The following is an 18737-nucleotide window of genomic DNA, read 5'->3' as shown; positions in this document are numbered from 1 at the left end:
AAATCTTTTCTTAAGACACTGACCATTCACCTTTTCAAGTCGGTCTAGTTGCCCAAATATTTTGTTCCCAATATTTTAAATTCATATTTTATACATTTTGATCTACTTTAGGTTTATACACTTTTGAATACTGCAGTTCTTGAGAGTGAATCAGATACTGAGATTGATGACTGTGTGAGTGAAGAGTAATAATGTATGTTTTATATCTTTAAAGTGGATAAGTTGTGAATAATTACTCTGTGAAGTCTTTTGAATACTTTAACATGTGCATGGTGTTAATATGAATCTGCATTGACAATGAAATTTCACACGAAATGGGCCCCTTTGAGGTCAAGACCAGTGATTTTTAGTGCAAAATGGTTGGCTATTGTAATAACATATGATGACTGAGATGGTAACTGTATATTTGCTAAAACTGGTGGTAAATGCTGACTCCTCTTACTTGTTAGAATGAAGCTGTGCCCAAAATATAGCTTCACCCAAAACAGGCCCCTGTGATTCTTAGTGCAACATGATTGTTATCATGCTTACATGTTGTACAATGGACCCATGGATTACATTTGCAAAGATTGCTGTGAATAATGACTGAGTTTTGGGGACACAATTGGCAAGTAATTGAATTAACAATGTTTTGCAACCCTAATTGGGCCCCTTGAAGTTAAAACATTATTACTGACATTGACATGTTTTTCAGCATGACTACCTGTCGTAAAACTGCTGTAATATGTATGTAAATAAAATAACAGTTGTAAATAAGCCATTATGGCACAATGATATTTCAGACTTGTTGTTATTTTTCATGGGAACTGATAAAACCCATTTTGGGCCCCTCTGCAGAAATATTACACCTCAGAACATATAAAATATAGCATTTTTATGCAAAGCTAACTTGTCTCTAAACAAGTAACATGTTTTCAGCCAATTTTGTTAGTGGGCCAAAAACCACCCTTATCATACCTTGTCCTTTGGTGTTAAAGTCATGCTTAGACTTACTGAGGCTCAGCGCAACAATGCGATTGGTCATTTTGGAGGCTGGGGATTCTTAGTCTGCGATTGCATGGCAACTGACTGCGTCACAGAGAACCATAGCAAGACTTTGGCATCGCTACCAGCAGCAAGGGTCAACACGTGATCGCCCCAGGTCAGATCGACCCCGTGTGACCACGCCCGCTCGGGACAAGTTTACTCGGCTTCGACATTTGCGGAACAGGTTCACCACAGTATTCTCCACAACATCGGTAGTGCCAGAACAATTACTGATCAGACTGTGAGGAACCGCTTATGTGAGGCTGGTATTCGTTCCAGAAGACCTTTGTGAGGACCTCTCCTTACACGTCAACATTGGCAACAACGCAGACAGTGGTGTCGCCAACATCTCCCATGGCCACTGGTGGAGGAAAACTATCACGTGATGAAATCATCAGGCCTCATGCCCTTCCTTTCATGAACCGGCCGATTGTCATTTTGCAGTATTATAACGCTCGCCCGCATACAGCAAGAATAACCAGGGATTCCCTTGCCCAGAACAATGCTCAGGTTTTTGATTGGCCCTCACGATCACCGGATCTTAACACTATTGAAGATTTGTGGGTCGGATTGGATCGTCGTATGCCACAGCGTGGCCCCCCGCTACAGACGTTACCTGCTCTGTTTGTGTTCTTGAGGGAAGAGTACCAACTCATTCCCAGGCGGTATAGGTTAGTGCGCTCTGTACGCTCGGGTATATTCTGGACCCGGCCAAGGTACACGCCTCCAGCCCAGAGTGTACTCATCAAAAATTATGTTGACAACTCACTGAATACGAGTGCTCGGGGCAATGATCTCTGTGTCATTTAACGGTATTTGGTATCAAAACTACTTCATTGTCATTAAACATAGTAAATAATACAAAATTTATGTATTTGTTGAGTCCCCAAAGGCGACTGCAGGTGTCATGACAGCCGGACGGGATATCCGTGGACGGCAACTGCTACTTTCGCTGCATCAGTAACAGCCAGTTGGGATCCGAGGACGGTAACTGCCACTTCCGCTGCATCAGTTACAGCCTGTCATGATCCGAGGACGGCAAGTGTTACTTCCGCTGCATCAGTTACAGCCTGTCAGGATCCGAGGACGGCAAGTGTTACTTCCGCTGCATCAGTTACAGCCTGTCAGGATCCGAGGACGGCAAGTGCTACTTCCGCTGCATCAGTTACAATCTGACGGGATACGGGGACGACAAGTGCTACTTCCGCTGCATCAGTTACAATCTGACGGGATACGGGGACGACAAGTGCTACTTCCGCTGCATCAGTTACAATCTGACGGGATACGGGGACGACAAGTGCTACTTCCGCTGCATCAGTTACAATCTGACGGGATACGGGGACAGGCACAGCAACATCTGAGATCGAATTGTTCAGCAGATACACAATGACGCTGATGACGAAATAGAGCATTTCCTGAACCAAACTGTCAATGGGTACGTCACTAATTCAGGAATATCACGAGATGGAGTGTGGGCAACAGATGTAGAAGTAATGCCAACAGCCAGTCTGTTAAGATGTGACGTTTACAGTGCTGTTGGTCAGTCAGTGCAATTGCTTACACACATGTCCTGCCAGTTTCAGCGTGAAAACCAAGACTGATTATGCTTTACATCTGGAGAATGCACCGGACCATTTCAACGGTGTAACCAAAAGTACAATAAAATTATACCAGGATAAACAATCTGCCGTTCCATTTTTGGGTTGGAGCCAGGATGAGCTCTGTCTGTGTCCCACCTGTAGCCACAGAACCTTCCTGGAAGCAGCGAGACTTAGGACGTCAAAAAGGTCCTGCCATCAACATTTGGCTACAAGCCACGAGCGTGCTGGCCTATGACCCAACAAATTAATGCTGACGGCGGTGCGTATTTGTGGAAATGTGAATATGATGCAGAAAACTTGCATTTAGTTTGACAGATTTTGATTTTTGTAGAAGCCTGAACATTCTTGTACACAATTTCTTTCTTTTGACCCATTTTGAACAGTTCCACCACAGGCCCTTATGTCTTTACAGGGGTTGAAGATTAATTGTTTTTGAGGTAGCACCGACTCGCTCACTGTACAATAAAACTTTATGACCATACCTGGCACTTCAGTGTACTCACCCGCCTGCTTTGCCGATCGCTACGTTGCCATCGGCTGTAATCGAGTAAAGCTTCAAATAGACATCTTCATGGATAACTGGCCAATAAACAATTACACGCAGGGTGGATACAACTGACAAAAATCTGTAAAAAGCAAAAGGCACTACTTTTGGTTCTGTTTGAAACATACACCAACCGCTTAGTTATGCTCTGGAAATACAGTGGTTATAATGGTTACGGACAACGTGTCGACCATATCCCGGTTAATAGTTCGTTAAATGCCGGGGGATAACAGGTTACTAAACCATACTTACTTCCACGGGTCAGCAATAAAGAGAAAAAAAAGCTTACAATCATGTATGGAAGTTTAACGAGGGAAGTGATGAAGTATTCGGCAATACCTGTCAGCTTCTTCTTTAAGTCTTTGAAGGACATTTAGAAGTGGAATACATAAGAATTACGATTTTTATAGATATCAACTTCTTCATTATGAGAACATAACGTTTCGGAGTTAATGCTTACTCCTTCATCAGGTAATTGAGAATGGGGTACAGAGCTATATTTATATGTACAGGTAAAACAATAACAAAGTAACAAGTGGAATGAGTTAACAAGAGCTGGAAGCCAGTATAAACAAGCACTGATAGGGAGCCGACAGTCATGATAACAATGATGGAAGCCAGTGGTAATTACATTACACATGATAGGATTATGTTTACATAACACAGATTGAGGATTAAGGACGATGTACATGATTGGGGATTAAGGATGGATTTATCTTACCATTAAATGTGAAGTAGGAGGTGTCAAAGTTACTTTGTTATTGTTTTACCTGTACATATAAATATAGCTCTGTACCCCATTCTCATTCACCTGATGAAGGAGTAAGCATTAACTCTGTAAAGGTGTGTTCTCATAATAAAGAAATTGATATCCATAAAAATCTTCATTCTTACCTTCTTCTTTGTTGAAGCTCTCGTTAGAGTAGGCAGTCTATAATCTGTTGAAGCTCTCATCAGAGTAGACAGTCTATAATTTGTTGAAGCTCTTGTCAGAGTAGACAGTCTATAATTTGTTGAAGCTCTTGTCAGAGTAGACAGTCTATAATTTGTTGAAGCTCTTGTCAGAGTAGGCAGTCTATGATCTGTTGAAGCTCTTGTCAGAGTAGACAGCCTATAATTTGTTGAAGCTCCCTTTAGAGTAGACAGTCTATAATCTGTTGAAGCTCTCCTGAGAGTAGACAGTCTATAATTTGTTGAAGCTCTCGTTAGAGTAGGCAGTCTATAATCTATTGAAGCTCTTGTCAGAGTAGACAGTCTATAATCTGTTGAAGCTCTCGTTAGAGTAGGCAGTCTATAATCTGTTGAAGCTCTTGTTAGAGTAGGCAGTCTATAATTTGTTGAAGCTCTTGTCAAAGTAGGCAGTCTATAATCTGTTGAAGCTCTTGTCAAAGTAGGCAGTCTATAATCTGTTGAAGCTCTTGTCAGAGTAGGCAGTCTATAATCTGTTGAAGCTCTTGTCAAAGTAGGCAGTCTATAATCTGTTGAAGCTCTTGTCAGAGTAGGCAGTCTATAATCTGTTGAAGCTCTTGTCAAAGTAGGCAGTCTATAATCTGTTGAAGCTCTTGTCAGAGTAGGCAGTCTATAATCTGTTGAAGCTCTTGTCAAAGTAGGCAGTCTATAATCTGTTGAAGCTCTTGTCAGAGTAGGCAGTCTATAATCTGTTGAAGCTCTTGTCAAAGTAGGCAGTCTATAATCTGTTGAAGCTCTTGTCAAAGTAGGCAGTCTATAATCTGTTGAAGCTCTTGTCAAAGTAGGCAGTCTATAATCTGTTGAAGCTCTTGTCAGAGTAGGCAGTCTATAATCTGTTGAAGCTCTTGTCAAAGTAGGCAGTCTATAATCTGTTGAAGCTCTTGTCAGAGTAGACAGTCTATAATCTGTTGAAGCTCTTGTCAAAGTAGGCAGTCTATAATCTGTTGAAGCTCTTGTCAGAGTAGGCAGTCTATAATCTGTTGAAGCTCTTGTCAAAGTAGGCAGTCTATAATCTGTTGAAGCTCTTGTCAAAGTAGGCAGTCTATAATCTGTTGAAGCTCTTGTCAGAGTAGGCAGTCTATAATCTGTTGAAGCTCTTGTCAGAGTAGGCAGTCTATAATCTGTTGAAGCTCTTGTCAAAGTAGGCAGTCTATAATCTGTTGAAGCTCTTGTCAGAGTAGACAGTCTATAATCTGTTGAAGCTCTTGTTAGAGTAGACAGTCTATAATCTGTTGAAGCTCTTGTCAAAGTAGGCAGTCTATAATTTGTTGAAGCTCTTGTTAGAGTAGACAGTCTATAATCTGTTGAAGCTCTTGTCAGAGTAGGCAGTCTATAATCTTCACTAGACAAGTCCATATCTCGTATCCATACTCATTATGTTGATAACAAGTCTCTATTCCATTTAGTTATTAGCAAATCATATATTATTTGATTGCTTACATCTAGGTGCAACTACATGGGACCCTGACTTATACAGTCATGGCAAAATGATATTTTAAAGAAAATGATAAATTCCTTGTGAAAGTTATAGGTTTTGATAAGAGAACAACGCTAAATATGATCTACACTCTTTGCATCAGTCCTCAGTTTGAATATGCGTGTGAATTATGGGCTGGATGTCCAGCTGATCAAACTAACTCCTTAGAACAGATAGAAGCAGCTCGTATAGTCCCAGGAGAAACAAAACTTTGCTTATTTAGATGATTTTTACAATATTGCACCATCATATCTTCAGGAACTACTACCTACATATGTTGGCCAAAAATCATCTTATATCCTTCGTAACTCTATAAACTTTGTCCTTCAATTTACGCGATTGAACCTTTCCTTATCATCATTTAATCCATCCACTTTACGAATAAGGGGCAATGTTGCCTTAGAAAGATCACGGTTGACATGTGTCCCAAGTTTGGTTAAGTTATCACGAATAGTGAGAAGTGGGAACATGTGGGAAGTGGGAACATTATGTGAGAATAGGGAACAGTTGTTTTGCTGTCCTTCCGAAATGACGGAACTTTTCACAAATTGACTGATTTCGCCATCAGACTGTAACATAGACACACTGCACGAAAGCTGCACATTCCACTAAGTAAGGTCCGATTATGGCCAAATAATGTACGACTAAATACCCAACCTCTAAGACAGATGGGAATTCGACGTTACACTCTAGTATCCTGTGGAAAATAGAAAGAAAGTGGGCACACTTGACAGGAGACATTATGTAGGTGTTTGTACCAATACCACTCATGGTATTATTGGTTCAGATGTTATATTCAATGAGTGTGGTTGTATGCCGCTTTCAGCAATATTCTATAAATATGACGGCTCGGTACACCAGAAATGGGCTTGACAGATTGAACCCATGTTGGGGTGAATATTCTGACCACGTCACTTGAACGAATACTGCACTGACAGACTTCATACCAGCTACTTGTTGATGAATGTGTTGTTCAAATTCCAGTCTGGTCACTGTTTTTGACCGAACTCCGGCATATGATTCCACACACTATATACTCAACTATCACATGCTGCCAGAAATGTTTTTATTAGCCATCATTGTATCATTGTCTTTCTTACATAGTGCAGGCAAGAACACGGTTCTTTGTAAGAGGAAGAGAGAGAGAGAGAGAGAGAGAGAGAGAGAGAGAGAGAGAGAGAGAGACAGAAAGACAGACAGAGAGACAGAGGGAGATCAAAGTGTTAGGTTTTCAGTTTTGTGAAAACATTTAATTCTTCTCATTTATATTAAAGGTTTTCACGAATACAAATAACATGCAGCATCCTTTAACGGGTTCTGTTGATGCAAAGCTGTCCATAGGTTCAGACAAACACGACGCCTCTTGACTGATCTGAAACACAGAAATAGGTTCAACCATCAAACACCTGAGACCCTTTTTTTAATGTGTATAAACAATGAACCTGATGGTGTGAATCAGTGAGCTACTGTTATACCAAACAGTCAACAATACTGTAATAATATGACCAAGGTGTGTGAATAAATAAGTCTGCAGCAATCAAACCAATGCTCCATATAATGAGGCTACCGAATCACTAGGGCTTCAAGGATGCTTCGAAATCGACGACTGCTAACTGTGGCGTCTCCGATAGCTATTAATCGATGGTAGAAACAATAAAACTATCGATTCATAGATAGTATTTGTGACTATCGATAGTTTAGTAGTTGACTTCCGTTGATAATGCACAGCGCAAAATACAGGTACCAGATTCGGTCACTTTGATTTACAAATATCCTCCCCTGTTGCTTCTAAACTAACATGACTTGTTTACTTGATTTCAAGATACTTGTCAGTTAGTGAAAGGGATTGAAACTACTTCAGTAGCTATACATTTCATACACATTCTATAAAACTATACCTTCATTTATCAAATGACTTCAAATGAGACAATTCAAGAAGAAAAAAATATTGCAATACATGTTGTTGGCCGCAACAGTTTTTACCCCTCAGTAGTCTCCCCTACCAGACTCTCAGCATGACAACTTTTCTTACTTGCCTCTTTGACAGACACAGTCTACTGGAAACCAATCCAATCGAACAATCAGTCATACCCAATTAATAATATACCGTCTGTAATCTACACCTCTTACCCGTGAAGGTCCCGGGGTAGAATATGCCTTCAGCAACCCATGCTTGCCATAAAAGGTGACTATGCTTGTCGTAAGAGGCGACTAACGGGATCGGGTGGTCAGACTAGCTGACTTGGTTGACACATGTCATCGGTTCCCCATTGCGCAGATCGATGCTCATGTTGTTGATCACTGGATTGTCTGGTCCAGACTCGATTATTTACAGACCGTCGCCATATAGCTGGAATATTGCTAAGTGCGACGTAAAACTAAACTCACTCACTCACTCACACCTCTTAATGTTTTCGTTTTGTAAATTTAGACACAAAAAAACTGGCGTTTGCCCTCTTGCATTCATATCAGAAATATTTTTGTAATATCTTAAATGATGATAGGACATGTAAAAACACGGTATAACTATATCCTATACTTTATAATAAATACCACATTGCTGTTGCCGGTAGGGACCCGTGACGAGCCGGGTTAGAATTTGTCTTGAGTAACCCATATGTTGTAGTAATACTTGTTGTAAAAGGAAACAAACAGGATATGTTGGTCTTCAGCTACCCATGATTGCCACAAAAGCCGATTAAACTTGGCGTAAGAGGCGACTAACGGGATCGGGTGGTCAGGTTCGCTGACTTGGATGACCAATGTCATCGTATCCTAACTGCATAAATCGATGCTCGTGCTCGCCATCTATCTGGAATATTGCTGATTGGGGAGTAAAACAACATACAACCATATCACTTACCTGTTGGTGGAGCCAGTTTGTTGACAGTAGCGATCAGAGCTTGGGTGGTCTTGCCGAGAAACTGAAACATCTTTGGGGTGAATCGGCTGAGAGTGTCACAGGGGTGATGGTAACACTTCTCCATGTACCCTCGGAAGTTAGCTGCATATGAAACAGCAGTGCAGAAGAAGAACCGGAACTGACTGAACTCACATTCCAGCACGTTTGGGGCAATCATATGACTGGATCCCTGTCATTGGTAGCAACAGATGTTTGCGAACAGATAACTACGTCTTTGCAGAACTGTCGCACCATCATTAGGCCGATGGAGTTGATAGGGTAGTGGGTATCCTTGTGGTTATAGAAGACGCTCGTCACGGAGACCCAGGTTCGATTCGATTCCTCGACAGTACAATGTGTGAAGCCAGTTTCTGGTCTTCCCGGTTGCGACATTATTGGAATGATGCTGAAAGCTTCATAAAACTAAACTCACACACTCAGTGGAATGAAAGTCCATTGACATCAGTGCACCGTGCTAAATTTAAAAACGGTCATTCCAATTTATGCACATTCGTTGCCCTCTGGTAATGGACAAAGGAAATGTCAATTTCAATTGTGTCATGCATGTTGAAGCTAAACGACGGGAATGCGCTCAGTATTACACCCAATATAAAAATATTTGCCTCTTTTAGCAATATTCCAGCAACATCGAAACCAGCGAGAGAAACCAGAAATTCTCTTCATGCATTGTACCCATGTGGAAAATCCATCCCAGGTCAGGACTATTGCGACAAGTGGACGATCTCACCATTTGACTACCTGACCGTCCGGGATCCTTTTAATCTACTCTCTCAATTATTCCACAAACCCTCTTTTCCAATAATTACTCTTTAATTAGTATCTAGTACTGTACCTGTGTCAGTCAAGAATATTGCCCTCATGCCATTTTTCCAGAAAGAGTAATGGTCACTCCTTATAAGGTCATTGAAGATCAGGAACTGCTGCTGTGTTAGTGTCTTGTCGGTCAGGACGCTGATGTTGATTTTCTCCAACTCAAACTCATTCTGACCCAAGGTGGCGTAGGATGTGACGAAGGCGTTAAGGACGTCGGAGTCGTAGGCACGCCCAATCGCGGCGAGGAAGTCTCCTTTCTTGCCGTCAGAGTTAACGCTGTTCACAACGCCCGGGGCAAACTGGAGAGAGACACGTGATTGTTAACATAGCTTAAATGTGGCTAACTGCATACCTCTCTATTTCTACTCATTTCTTCCAGCTAGGCTGCTCACATGCTCGATCATTAGATGTTAATCTCAACGGCACATTGCACTATTAATGACTATTCCATGGGGGTCATACAAATCTTGCTGCCACGAGGCGCATCAAGTTAATATGGCTCTCTCATCCTTACGAGGAACCCATTCACATGTGGGTGGACTGGGACTCGTAGTTACAGCACTTTGTCCACGTTTACTGCATGTTGCTGTAGCTGTAACTAAAGTTTTGTTGGTTTTTTAATAAGTGTTTGCACGTGTTCATGTGGTCACCATCTGGTCATTTCCAACGGCGTCGTTTGTTCTTTTAAGTGCACAGGGTTGTGTACTGTACACTCTTTGCTGTGACAACAGTGAAAGTGTCTGCACACCAAGTTGATTTCAAAGTTTTTACACTCGGTCACAGATGGGTTCGATCCCGGCACCTTAAACTCGCTGGATCTCTTGCCTTAGACAGCTCCCCCATCACGCCCAAAATGACCATCCAACGGCTTTCAGAACGTACCCGTGGGACTTATGGAGAAGCAACGGGTTACAGTGATGTAATAAAGTTTAAAGTGAAACTTGACCATCAGATGGAAGGCAGAGAGGCCAGGCATAGTAAGAAAATGATCGTACTTAGATGGTTGAAGTGATCGAACACGTGGGACATGAGATGTATAACAGATGGTTCTGTAGAGGTGCTTTAATATTAGAATACTACCAGCCCCAGTCCCACTGGGAGTTCTTGGGTGTCTGCTGCTTCCTGTATATTTGCAATGGTGTCCATGACGATAAACCCCCTGAAATCAGGAACTGTGGTCCAGAAGGACGGTATCCAGTCACTGACGAACTTCCTGCTTCCACAACTTAGGTACGTACACGCTTCTTGTGGAAGGTCTTAAAGAAGAAAATCAGAACAGAAACTCGTGTTTGTTTGAATTCAATATGGTTCCATCGTTAAACACATTTCAGCATTCGTGACCAGCTCGTAGTATTCAGGCACAAGCACAGGCACTCGTTTCATTGCGAGAATTATTTTTTTAAATATATGAAATTTTGAGGTAGCCCCGAACTCGAAAGACTTCGCGGTACGGTATAACGACAAGGCAGGACACTTCGGTGCACCCATCGCATGCAATCGATTAAACCTTAATGTAAAGATAATCATGGGAAGTTCCTGCCGGGCACCACTCATGACACCTACCAGTCCCTTATTGTTACTTTTACAAGTCTATTGAAACCCGAGTTGGACTCCTAAGTAAACGATCTTAACGCGGATGGATGGCGAGCTGTCCTTGCAGCAAGCCTTTTGATTGGTCGACTTGTTAAGGATACATTTACATCTGCTTCTTTCTTTAGAGAAGCCATTGTTTGGGGAAAATCTTATATTTCATAGTCAAGCAGTCGATGAAAGTACAATTCCTCGCAACTTTATAAAGAATGTGGAGATATACACTTATTGATTTCGTTAGACACAAGCTAAGCTCGAAACACAGCGACTGCATAATCTCATTTATATTTTAGCCTAAAAATGCTTTTTCTGATTGGGTGAAAGACGTGTAAAAATGTTTAAAATGACCAAATGATATATCAATTATAATCCCTGACTGTTCAGCTAATAAAACAGGTCGATTTTATTAACATTTACCTCTTGGGAAGATCAAAATCTTACGCAGTTTTGGATTTACTCCCTACCGGCATCGACTATCTATCGAGGACATGGTGGTTGATGACAACAAACTTCCGGCGGACATGGGCAGGGCTTACTCACTGTGTGTTTAGTACGTCATTATTGGCAAGAATTGCGGTAAACTAATCTATAATGGTGGCTTTCAAGACTGGAAGTGAAAAGTAGTTTTCATTGAGACATTCATTAATAGGTCTACCTACTTTGCTCCCACTCTTCAAAGTCGAAGGCCACGAAGATCACTGTGAAGTTGCGCCTGGACTTGGCCATATGTTTGGCAGTCTGGAGCATAGCCACCACAGCAGCGCCATTGTCATCTACACCTGCATGGGTGAAATCACTGCATGGGTGAATCACTGCATGGGTGAAATCACTGCATGGGGAAATCACTGCATGGGAAATCACTGCATGGGGGAAATCACCGCATGGGGGAAATCACTGCATGGGGGAAATCACCGCATGGGTGAAATCACCGCATGGGGAAATCAATGCATGGGGGAAATCACCGCATGGGTGAAATCACTGCATGGGTGAAATCACTGCATGGGGAAATCACTGCATGGGGAAAATCACTGCATGGGGAAATCACTGCATGGGGAAATCACTGCATGGGGGAAATCACTGCATGGGGAAATCACTGCATGGGGGAAATCACTGCATGGGGGAAATCATTGCATGGGGGAAATCACTGCATGGGGAAATCACTGCATGGGGGAAATCACTGCATGGGGGAAATCATTGCTTGGGGGAAATCACTGCATGGGGGAAATCACTGCTTGGGGAATTACTGCATAGGGAATTCCTGCATGGGGTAATTGCTGCATGGATAAACATCACTGCATGGGGGAAATCACCGCATGGGTGAAATCACTGCATGGGTGAAATCACTGCATGGGGAAATCACTGCATGGGGAAAATCACTGCATGGGGAAATCACTGCATGGGGAAATCACTGCATGGGGGAAATCACTGCATGGGGAAATCACTGCATGGGGGAAATCACTGCATGGGGGAAATCATTGCATGGGGGAAATCACTGCATGGGGAAATCACTGCATGGGGGAAATCACTGCATGGGGGAAATCATTGCTTGGGGGAAATCACTGCATGGGGGAAATCACTGCTTGGGGAATTACTGCATAGGGAATTCCTGCATGGGGTAATTGCTGCATGGATAAACATCACTGCATGGGGGATGGCGGCGGACAGCAAATAATCAAGTCCAGGTCAGATAATGCAGTGATGAACAACAGGAGCATCCGCCTACGCAACTCGGATTCGATGACATGTGTCAACCAATCAAGCGAGCCGACCACCCGATGCCGTTAGTCGCCTCATGATCACGACAAGCCAGCTTACTGAAGACAAATTCTAACCCGGATCTTCACGGATTGGTTATAGAAGGGGTTGTGTGTGGCTTATGCTTTATGTCATGAGACTTTTTACCTGGTGTGTTTCTCATCGTGTCGTAATGCGCAGCGACTCCAACTATCTGATCTTTGTTTGTATTGAAATCTTTTCCCTTCGAAATACCGATGACATTCACCCCTTTCACCTGAAACACATCCGAATATGAACACGCATATAACGTAACTGTTTGATCTGACTGGTTGATTGTAATCATCACAGCTCTGTGCAGTCACAAGACATTGTTATCCTCAAGGTTGTGTTGGCAATATGATGTTATGTGCTTTATAGGCATCTTATGAAGGAACACACAGTTTTATTGTGCAGACATTATGCCAACGACATGGAAACAAACTAGGAAAATAATTATTTCCGTAATACAACAAATGGCGAAAAGCGACAAATAAAAGTCTAGGGTAACTTAGTCTCAGTACTTTTCGTTTCACTCCACTGGTGAGTCTAACAAAGCCTAGTAGAAGGTTGCGTCAGGTAACCTTGGAAACCTGTGACCGTCCAATCAAACGCGAGAAGGCCGAACGACTTTAACCAATCAGGCAGCGGCTACTGTTTAGCGTTTGGCAAGACAAAAAGAATCGCAAGTCACTGACACAGCTGAAAAAAGTGCGAAAGTTATGTGCGGATGTCGACTTTCCAGAATTGTCAATCGTCAATCCGAAAGGTTACCTGACACGACACGACCTCCTTCTAGGTCTTGTTAGACGCAGTAGTGGAAAAAAAACAACCACCCCCCTCTGTCATCACATGGTTGTATACTGCTCCTCTGAACATGACATCATAAGGCGGTTGTATACATCTCCTCTGATCATGACATCAGAAGATGGTTGTATACATCTCCTCTGGACATGTCACAATAAGATGGTTGTATACTTCTCTGAACATGACATCAGAAGATGGTTGTATACATCTCCTCTGAACATGTCACAACAAGATGGCTGTATACTTCTCCTCTGATCATGACATCAGAAGATGGTTGTATACATCTCCTATGGACGTGTCACAATAACATGGTTGTATACTTCTCCTCTGATCATGACATCAGAAGATGGTTGTATACATCTCCTCTGGACGTGTCACAATAAAATGACTGTATACTTCTCCTCTGAACATGACATCAGAAGATGGCTGTATACTGCTTCTCTGGACATGACGTCATAAGATGGTTGTATACATCTCCTTATATCAACGCTGTGGAAGGAAATTAGGAAAATATTGTTTCCATGACATTACGGTGCTCTATGACTTAAACTTCAAAAACAATTAATAATTATGAGATATACAGCGGTGCATCAGGTAAACACATCCCTGTTTTGAAAATCAGTTGTGATGCTAGAGAAACGTTAGGCTATAGCTGTCAATTTAATCAACCTGCAGTAGAGAAGCTCTAACCATCTCAAAAACCCTTTTCTCTATTTTATGAAACAATATGTTGAATTTCTACTCAAAATAACTATTCCTTTCCTGCTGAAAGTTCACAATTAAATTAAATTTTGACCACAAAATAACAATTATGTTATATACCAAGATCACATTTACACATCAAGTAAGCTTTAATTACTAATTTCATCCATTCACAATAAATAACGTATTTATAGGCCACTTAAAGGTCACATGCAACGTAAAACACAACATTGCAGATTTTGGTACCTTTCGGTATGCACTTATCATAAAAAATGCCAATTCAACCTATAAAGTTGAAAAAAACGCGATGAAAAAAAGCCCGCGAAATCGGAGTTCAAACGTTTCACTAAATTCCCCCCAGCGCTGGGCGAAAAACTGGTTTCAACAGCTGTGCTGCGCTGCGTCCATAACGCATGCGCAGTGAATAGATTCGCGGAGCTTGAAACAGTATGCATGCCCAGCGTCTGAGGTCGTGGGCAGTAGTCTAATCTTGGTTGTGTACACAAACAAGTAAATAATCTACTCGTTACGTGAAAAAACTTGTTGATGGTGGTAAGCAGTCTCTGCCACAGAGAAAGCTCAGTGTCTGGTTTATTCACACCTATATGTCTGCCTGCCTGTCTGCTGAAGACAACATGCAGTACACAGCTTCAATCATTGACCACGTGCAATTTGAACTTAACACCTATCAGACTACACGACATAAAGAAAAGAAGTTGATTTATGACTCGTGCACCCGAGTCCCGTGTCTGCTACATTATGTAATTAGGCACGTATGATACACATGACATGTTATATGTTCTGTGGGTTGCAAACAAACTACATTCATTTTTTTCGGATGACTGGATCTGACGGAAACTGGTGCAAACTCTTGTCAGTTTCAAGTCTTGTTTTGTACACGGACGAATGACAGATTCCAGCCACGCAGTAGTTTGTCTCTACTGACATGGTTTTTGATTGGATCGAGCGCAAATTCAGAGAACATGTATTTTCAAAACCCAACATCTCTAAATACATTCTTTATGGATAAAGACCCTCAGCATATCAACAAATGAAACAGCCAATCAGAAGCCGTCGTTACACTTGAGTGCACGTCCACTCGCTATGACTGGGTTCGGTCTCCCGAGGGCTTCGTTTCGGGGGAAGTAAGCCCAAGTACAATATATTGCACTTTTGAATCGCAATTGTACGCTTATAATTTTGTTTATTTGGGTTTTTTTTAAATCAGCAATTATATGTCATGAATAAGTGATAAATGTGTTTTAATTATGTTTGATTTTTTGTTGCATGTGACCTTTAACAATCAATTAGTACGTTCACATTTCAAAATAAGGTAACTTGTTTCAGGACAGAAAAAGAGCTGTTTTAGATATAGACAATTATCTTAATTAAAGTATATGGTAATTTCACTGATGTTTCCGTTTGTGTTAAATGCTTGCTCTTTCAAATTCTAAGGATTATATTTTGGAAAGACTTTAGAATTACGAACAAGTTTGGTAAAAATACAGGGTGGTGCTTAATTTATGCACGGATGCATAGTTATCAAAAGCATAATATGTACAGCTCAAATGATATCTGTATGTTTTTAATCGTATGTTTATGAAACATTCTGAGAAGTGCTCTGGTGAATTCTTTCAGACTGACAGAATGAGGGAAAGCGAAATTACCGTCACAAGATTTGTGTCGAAAGTATGACTGTATACATCCAATCCGTAGCTTTGGAACTCGTTCATGATGAAGTCCCTGGCTGCAGTTTTGTATGTCGGGTTGGTCACGTGGTGCCGGGGCTGGGAGAAGTGGTTTTGCAGAGTAGTTTTCATCCAAGTCGTATCTACATCAGCATTCGAGGTCCCCAACCCTGAGCACAATGAACATGAAAAGAGTGTGGAGTTTTACCAACGAAGGCCAAGACATGTGATTGCTGTAATGTACATATTGGTATTACTCTGGTTATATTTGGCCACTACCGATGTATGAATTGGATGCTACAATGTCTATAAGTCACGACCTTCACTTTCATTAATGTGACTTGATAATTTGCGCGCGGTACGTCACCTTAGCGTCAGTTGCTTGTTTTTCGTTTAAAACAGTTTTCAGCAATATTCCTGCTATATAATCGATGGATGAAATGGCGCCTGTTCGGCTGCCTACTGCTTGCCAGTTACATGGCGGGTTTATAACTTTATTTTATAGCCAGCCCTGTGTGCCAATACATTTTACAAGGGTACATATGTGACCATATCACTGACTTCGGGAAATATTTCGAAAATATTTTTCAATTGTGGTAGCTAGACAATGTCTGTGTAGTTCGTGATCATTCAAACCGAAACTTCCACAGATCAGCCTACTCATTTATCTAGAATGTGATTGTTCTAGAGAATGCTTTCACCCAACGAACAATTTTCTGATTCAGATGACAGTGACCATCACGTTATGTTTTTATCAAATTTGCTTTTGCACATGTTTAAGTTTACCTCACTACAAGTAACTAGTCAACTGCATTAGCTAAACAGCATATCTCAGTTTCCTATTTTTAATACGGGGCTTGTTACATGTTAATAGGGCCAGCAACATTTTCCCGTCGCCAGCCATGCGGGCTTCCTGTATTTTCAGGAGTTTTATACACTGCTATATATGTGTGGTCTGTACATAATCGAGTCAAACTCAACATCGAACTACTCATTTAAGATTCGATGACAAGTGTCAGCCAAGCCAGTCAACCTGACCGAAAAATCCCTTTAGTGGCCTCTTACTAAAAGCATGGATTACAGTGTGCTTGAACCCCTCCATCCCTTGAGTGGCCTCTTACTAAAAGCATAGGTTACAGTGTGCTTGAACCCCTCCATCCTTTGAGTGGCCTCTTACTAAAAGCATGGGTTACAGTGTGCTTGAACCCCACCATCCCTTGAATGGCCTCTTACTAAAAGCATGGGTTACGGTGTGCCTGAACCCCTCCATCCCTTGAGTCGCTTCTTACTACAAACATGGGTTACAGTGTGCTTGAACCCCTCCATCCCTTGAATCGCCTCCTAATACAAGCTTTGGTTACAGTGTGCTTGAACCCCTCCATCCCTTGAGTGGCCTCTTACTAAAACCATGGGTTACAGTGTGCTTGAACCCCTCCATCCCTTGAATCGCCTCCTAATAAAAGCTTTGGTTACAGTGTGCTTGAACCCCTCCATCCCTTGAGTGGCCTCTTACCAAAAGCATGGGTTACAGTGTGCTTGAACCCCTCCATCCCTTGAGTGATACGTGTTCGTGAAGAAAGGCAAACTTACCCATCACCAAAAGGATGAGACAGGACGTATACACCATCATTATACGATTCCGATGGCTGCCTGGACAAATGCCGTCCTCGCAGTTACAAAGTGAATGATGACAACTCTCCGCTTTATATCAGCTGATAAAGAAGTGGGTCACCTGGTGGACCAGGTACAGTAAATGATTTCAACATTCCCGAAGTACCTCGGACAGAGCAAACGTAGGTCAAACTGCTCCTCGGTAGCTGAGGTATGGTTGATTAACAATCTTCAAAAACTGAATCTTCACATCAGAAAACCTCAGTTCAGTTGTAAAGTTTTAGGTTCAACACTGGTTGGATTACCTACATCCATGACTGGGAGAGTCGAACCCGGACATTGGTTGTGACGTGGTAAACCTCTGGTATGGTCGCCTTACCACCTGGCAAAGATCAAGTTGTTACTTTTGTCTTTTCTCGGTATTTACATAGCGGCAGCTCTTCATTTTTCTGCAAATAAACGGTAACGGCTGAGAGAAAGTGGGTATTGGACTACGTTGGTGCATGACCTATCTTTAGCGTAATGAAGTTCAACAAACGAAATGGTATGATTGAGTGAGTATGGTTTTACGCCGCTTTTAGCAATATTCCATCAATTACAAATTTATAATATATCTAATTGCCGCGCCATTCTGGCGACGTTGACCTCTTAATATTGTATGTCTCTATTATCTTGTCAAGGACCAAAGTCTGGAATCAAGTTGGGAATCAAACAAGCATAAATCTACCACCATAACCAGGAGCTGTTAGAATATTGGTCGCCATAAAAGGGAAGTTAACTATTGGAAAGCTGAAATAATCTTTTGTCATACAGCCTTGTGGAGAGTTTTCTGCCACTGAATCTTCGTGCATTGATCTATATTGCCCATCAAAAGTTAAGACTTACTTCAAGTCTTCACTATAGATTTTAAATATGCATGTGGTTAACATCGAAGGCGATCTATTCCACTAACTTGAGATGAACCAACAGTAAACCTCATGCAGGTGAATTGCACAAGGATTATGCACCAAATTGCTGTAAAACTTTGGCAAATATCGTGCATGTGAACTGTTGCGTTTGGACGTTTTTCAAAGAATTTGCCAAATTTCACTGCGTCTCATCAGTTATTGAACGGATGACCATAGTCTATTTAACTTTACGATTTCGGTTTCCCATACATTTGTTAATGTGTAAACAGTACCTTGTAACAGTATGGAATATTTTGCAAAATCTA

The 18737-nt window shown here is 41.6% G+C and overlaps 1 protein-coding gene across 1 annotated transcript; it reads right to left on the bottom strand.

Annotated features, from left to right (window-relative positions):
- Positions 1-6666: 6666 nt before the first annotated feature.
- Positions 6667-17991, bottom strand: LOC137256435 (uncharacterized protein YfbL-like). The gene is made up of 8 exons (XM_067794278.1): positions 17504-17991; positions 15893-16083; positions 12846-12954; positions 11603-11722; positions 10434-10609; positions 9373-9652; positions 8481-8621; positions 6667-6989 (listed from the first exon to the last, which is right to left on the bottom strand). Exons 1-8 carry the CDS (start codon positions 17541-17543, stop codon positions 6961-6963), a joined length of 1086 nt encoding a protein of 361 aa, XP_067650379.1. The 5' UTR covers positions 17544-17991; the 3' UTR covers positions 6667-6960.
- Positions 17992-18737: the final 746 nt, after the last annotated feature.

Source organism: Haliotis asinina, chromosome 11, assembly GCF_037392515.1.
Source record: "Haliotis asinina isolate JCU_RB_2024 chromosome 11, JCU_Hal_asi_v2, whole genome shotgun sequence".
NCBI lineage: Eukaryota > Metazoa > Mollusca > Gastropoda > Lepetellida > Haliotidae > Haliotis > Haliotis asinina.
This window is presented reverse-complemented; position numbering and strand designations above follow the sequence as displayed.

Coding starts and splice junctions, on each gene's coding strand:
- LOC137256435 (XM_067794278.1), bottom strand. CDS start 17,543: ATGATGGTGTATACGTCCTGTCTCATCCTTTTGGTGATGG. Junction 8,622..9,372: donor AATATTCTTGACTGACACAG/GTACAGTACTAG, acceptor TTTCATATGCAG/CTAACTTCCGAGGGTACATG. Junction 6,990..8,480: donor CAAACTGGCTCCACCAACAG/GTAAGTGATATG, acceptor TCTGTGTTTCAG/ATCAGTCAAGAGGCGTCGTG.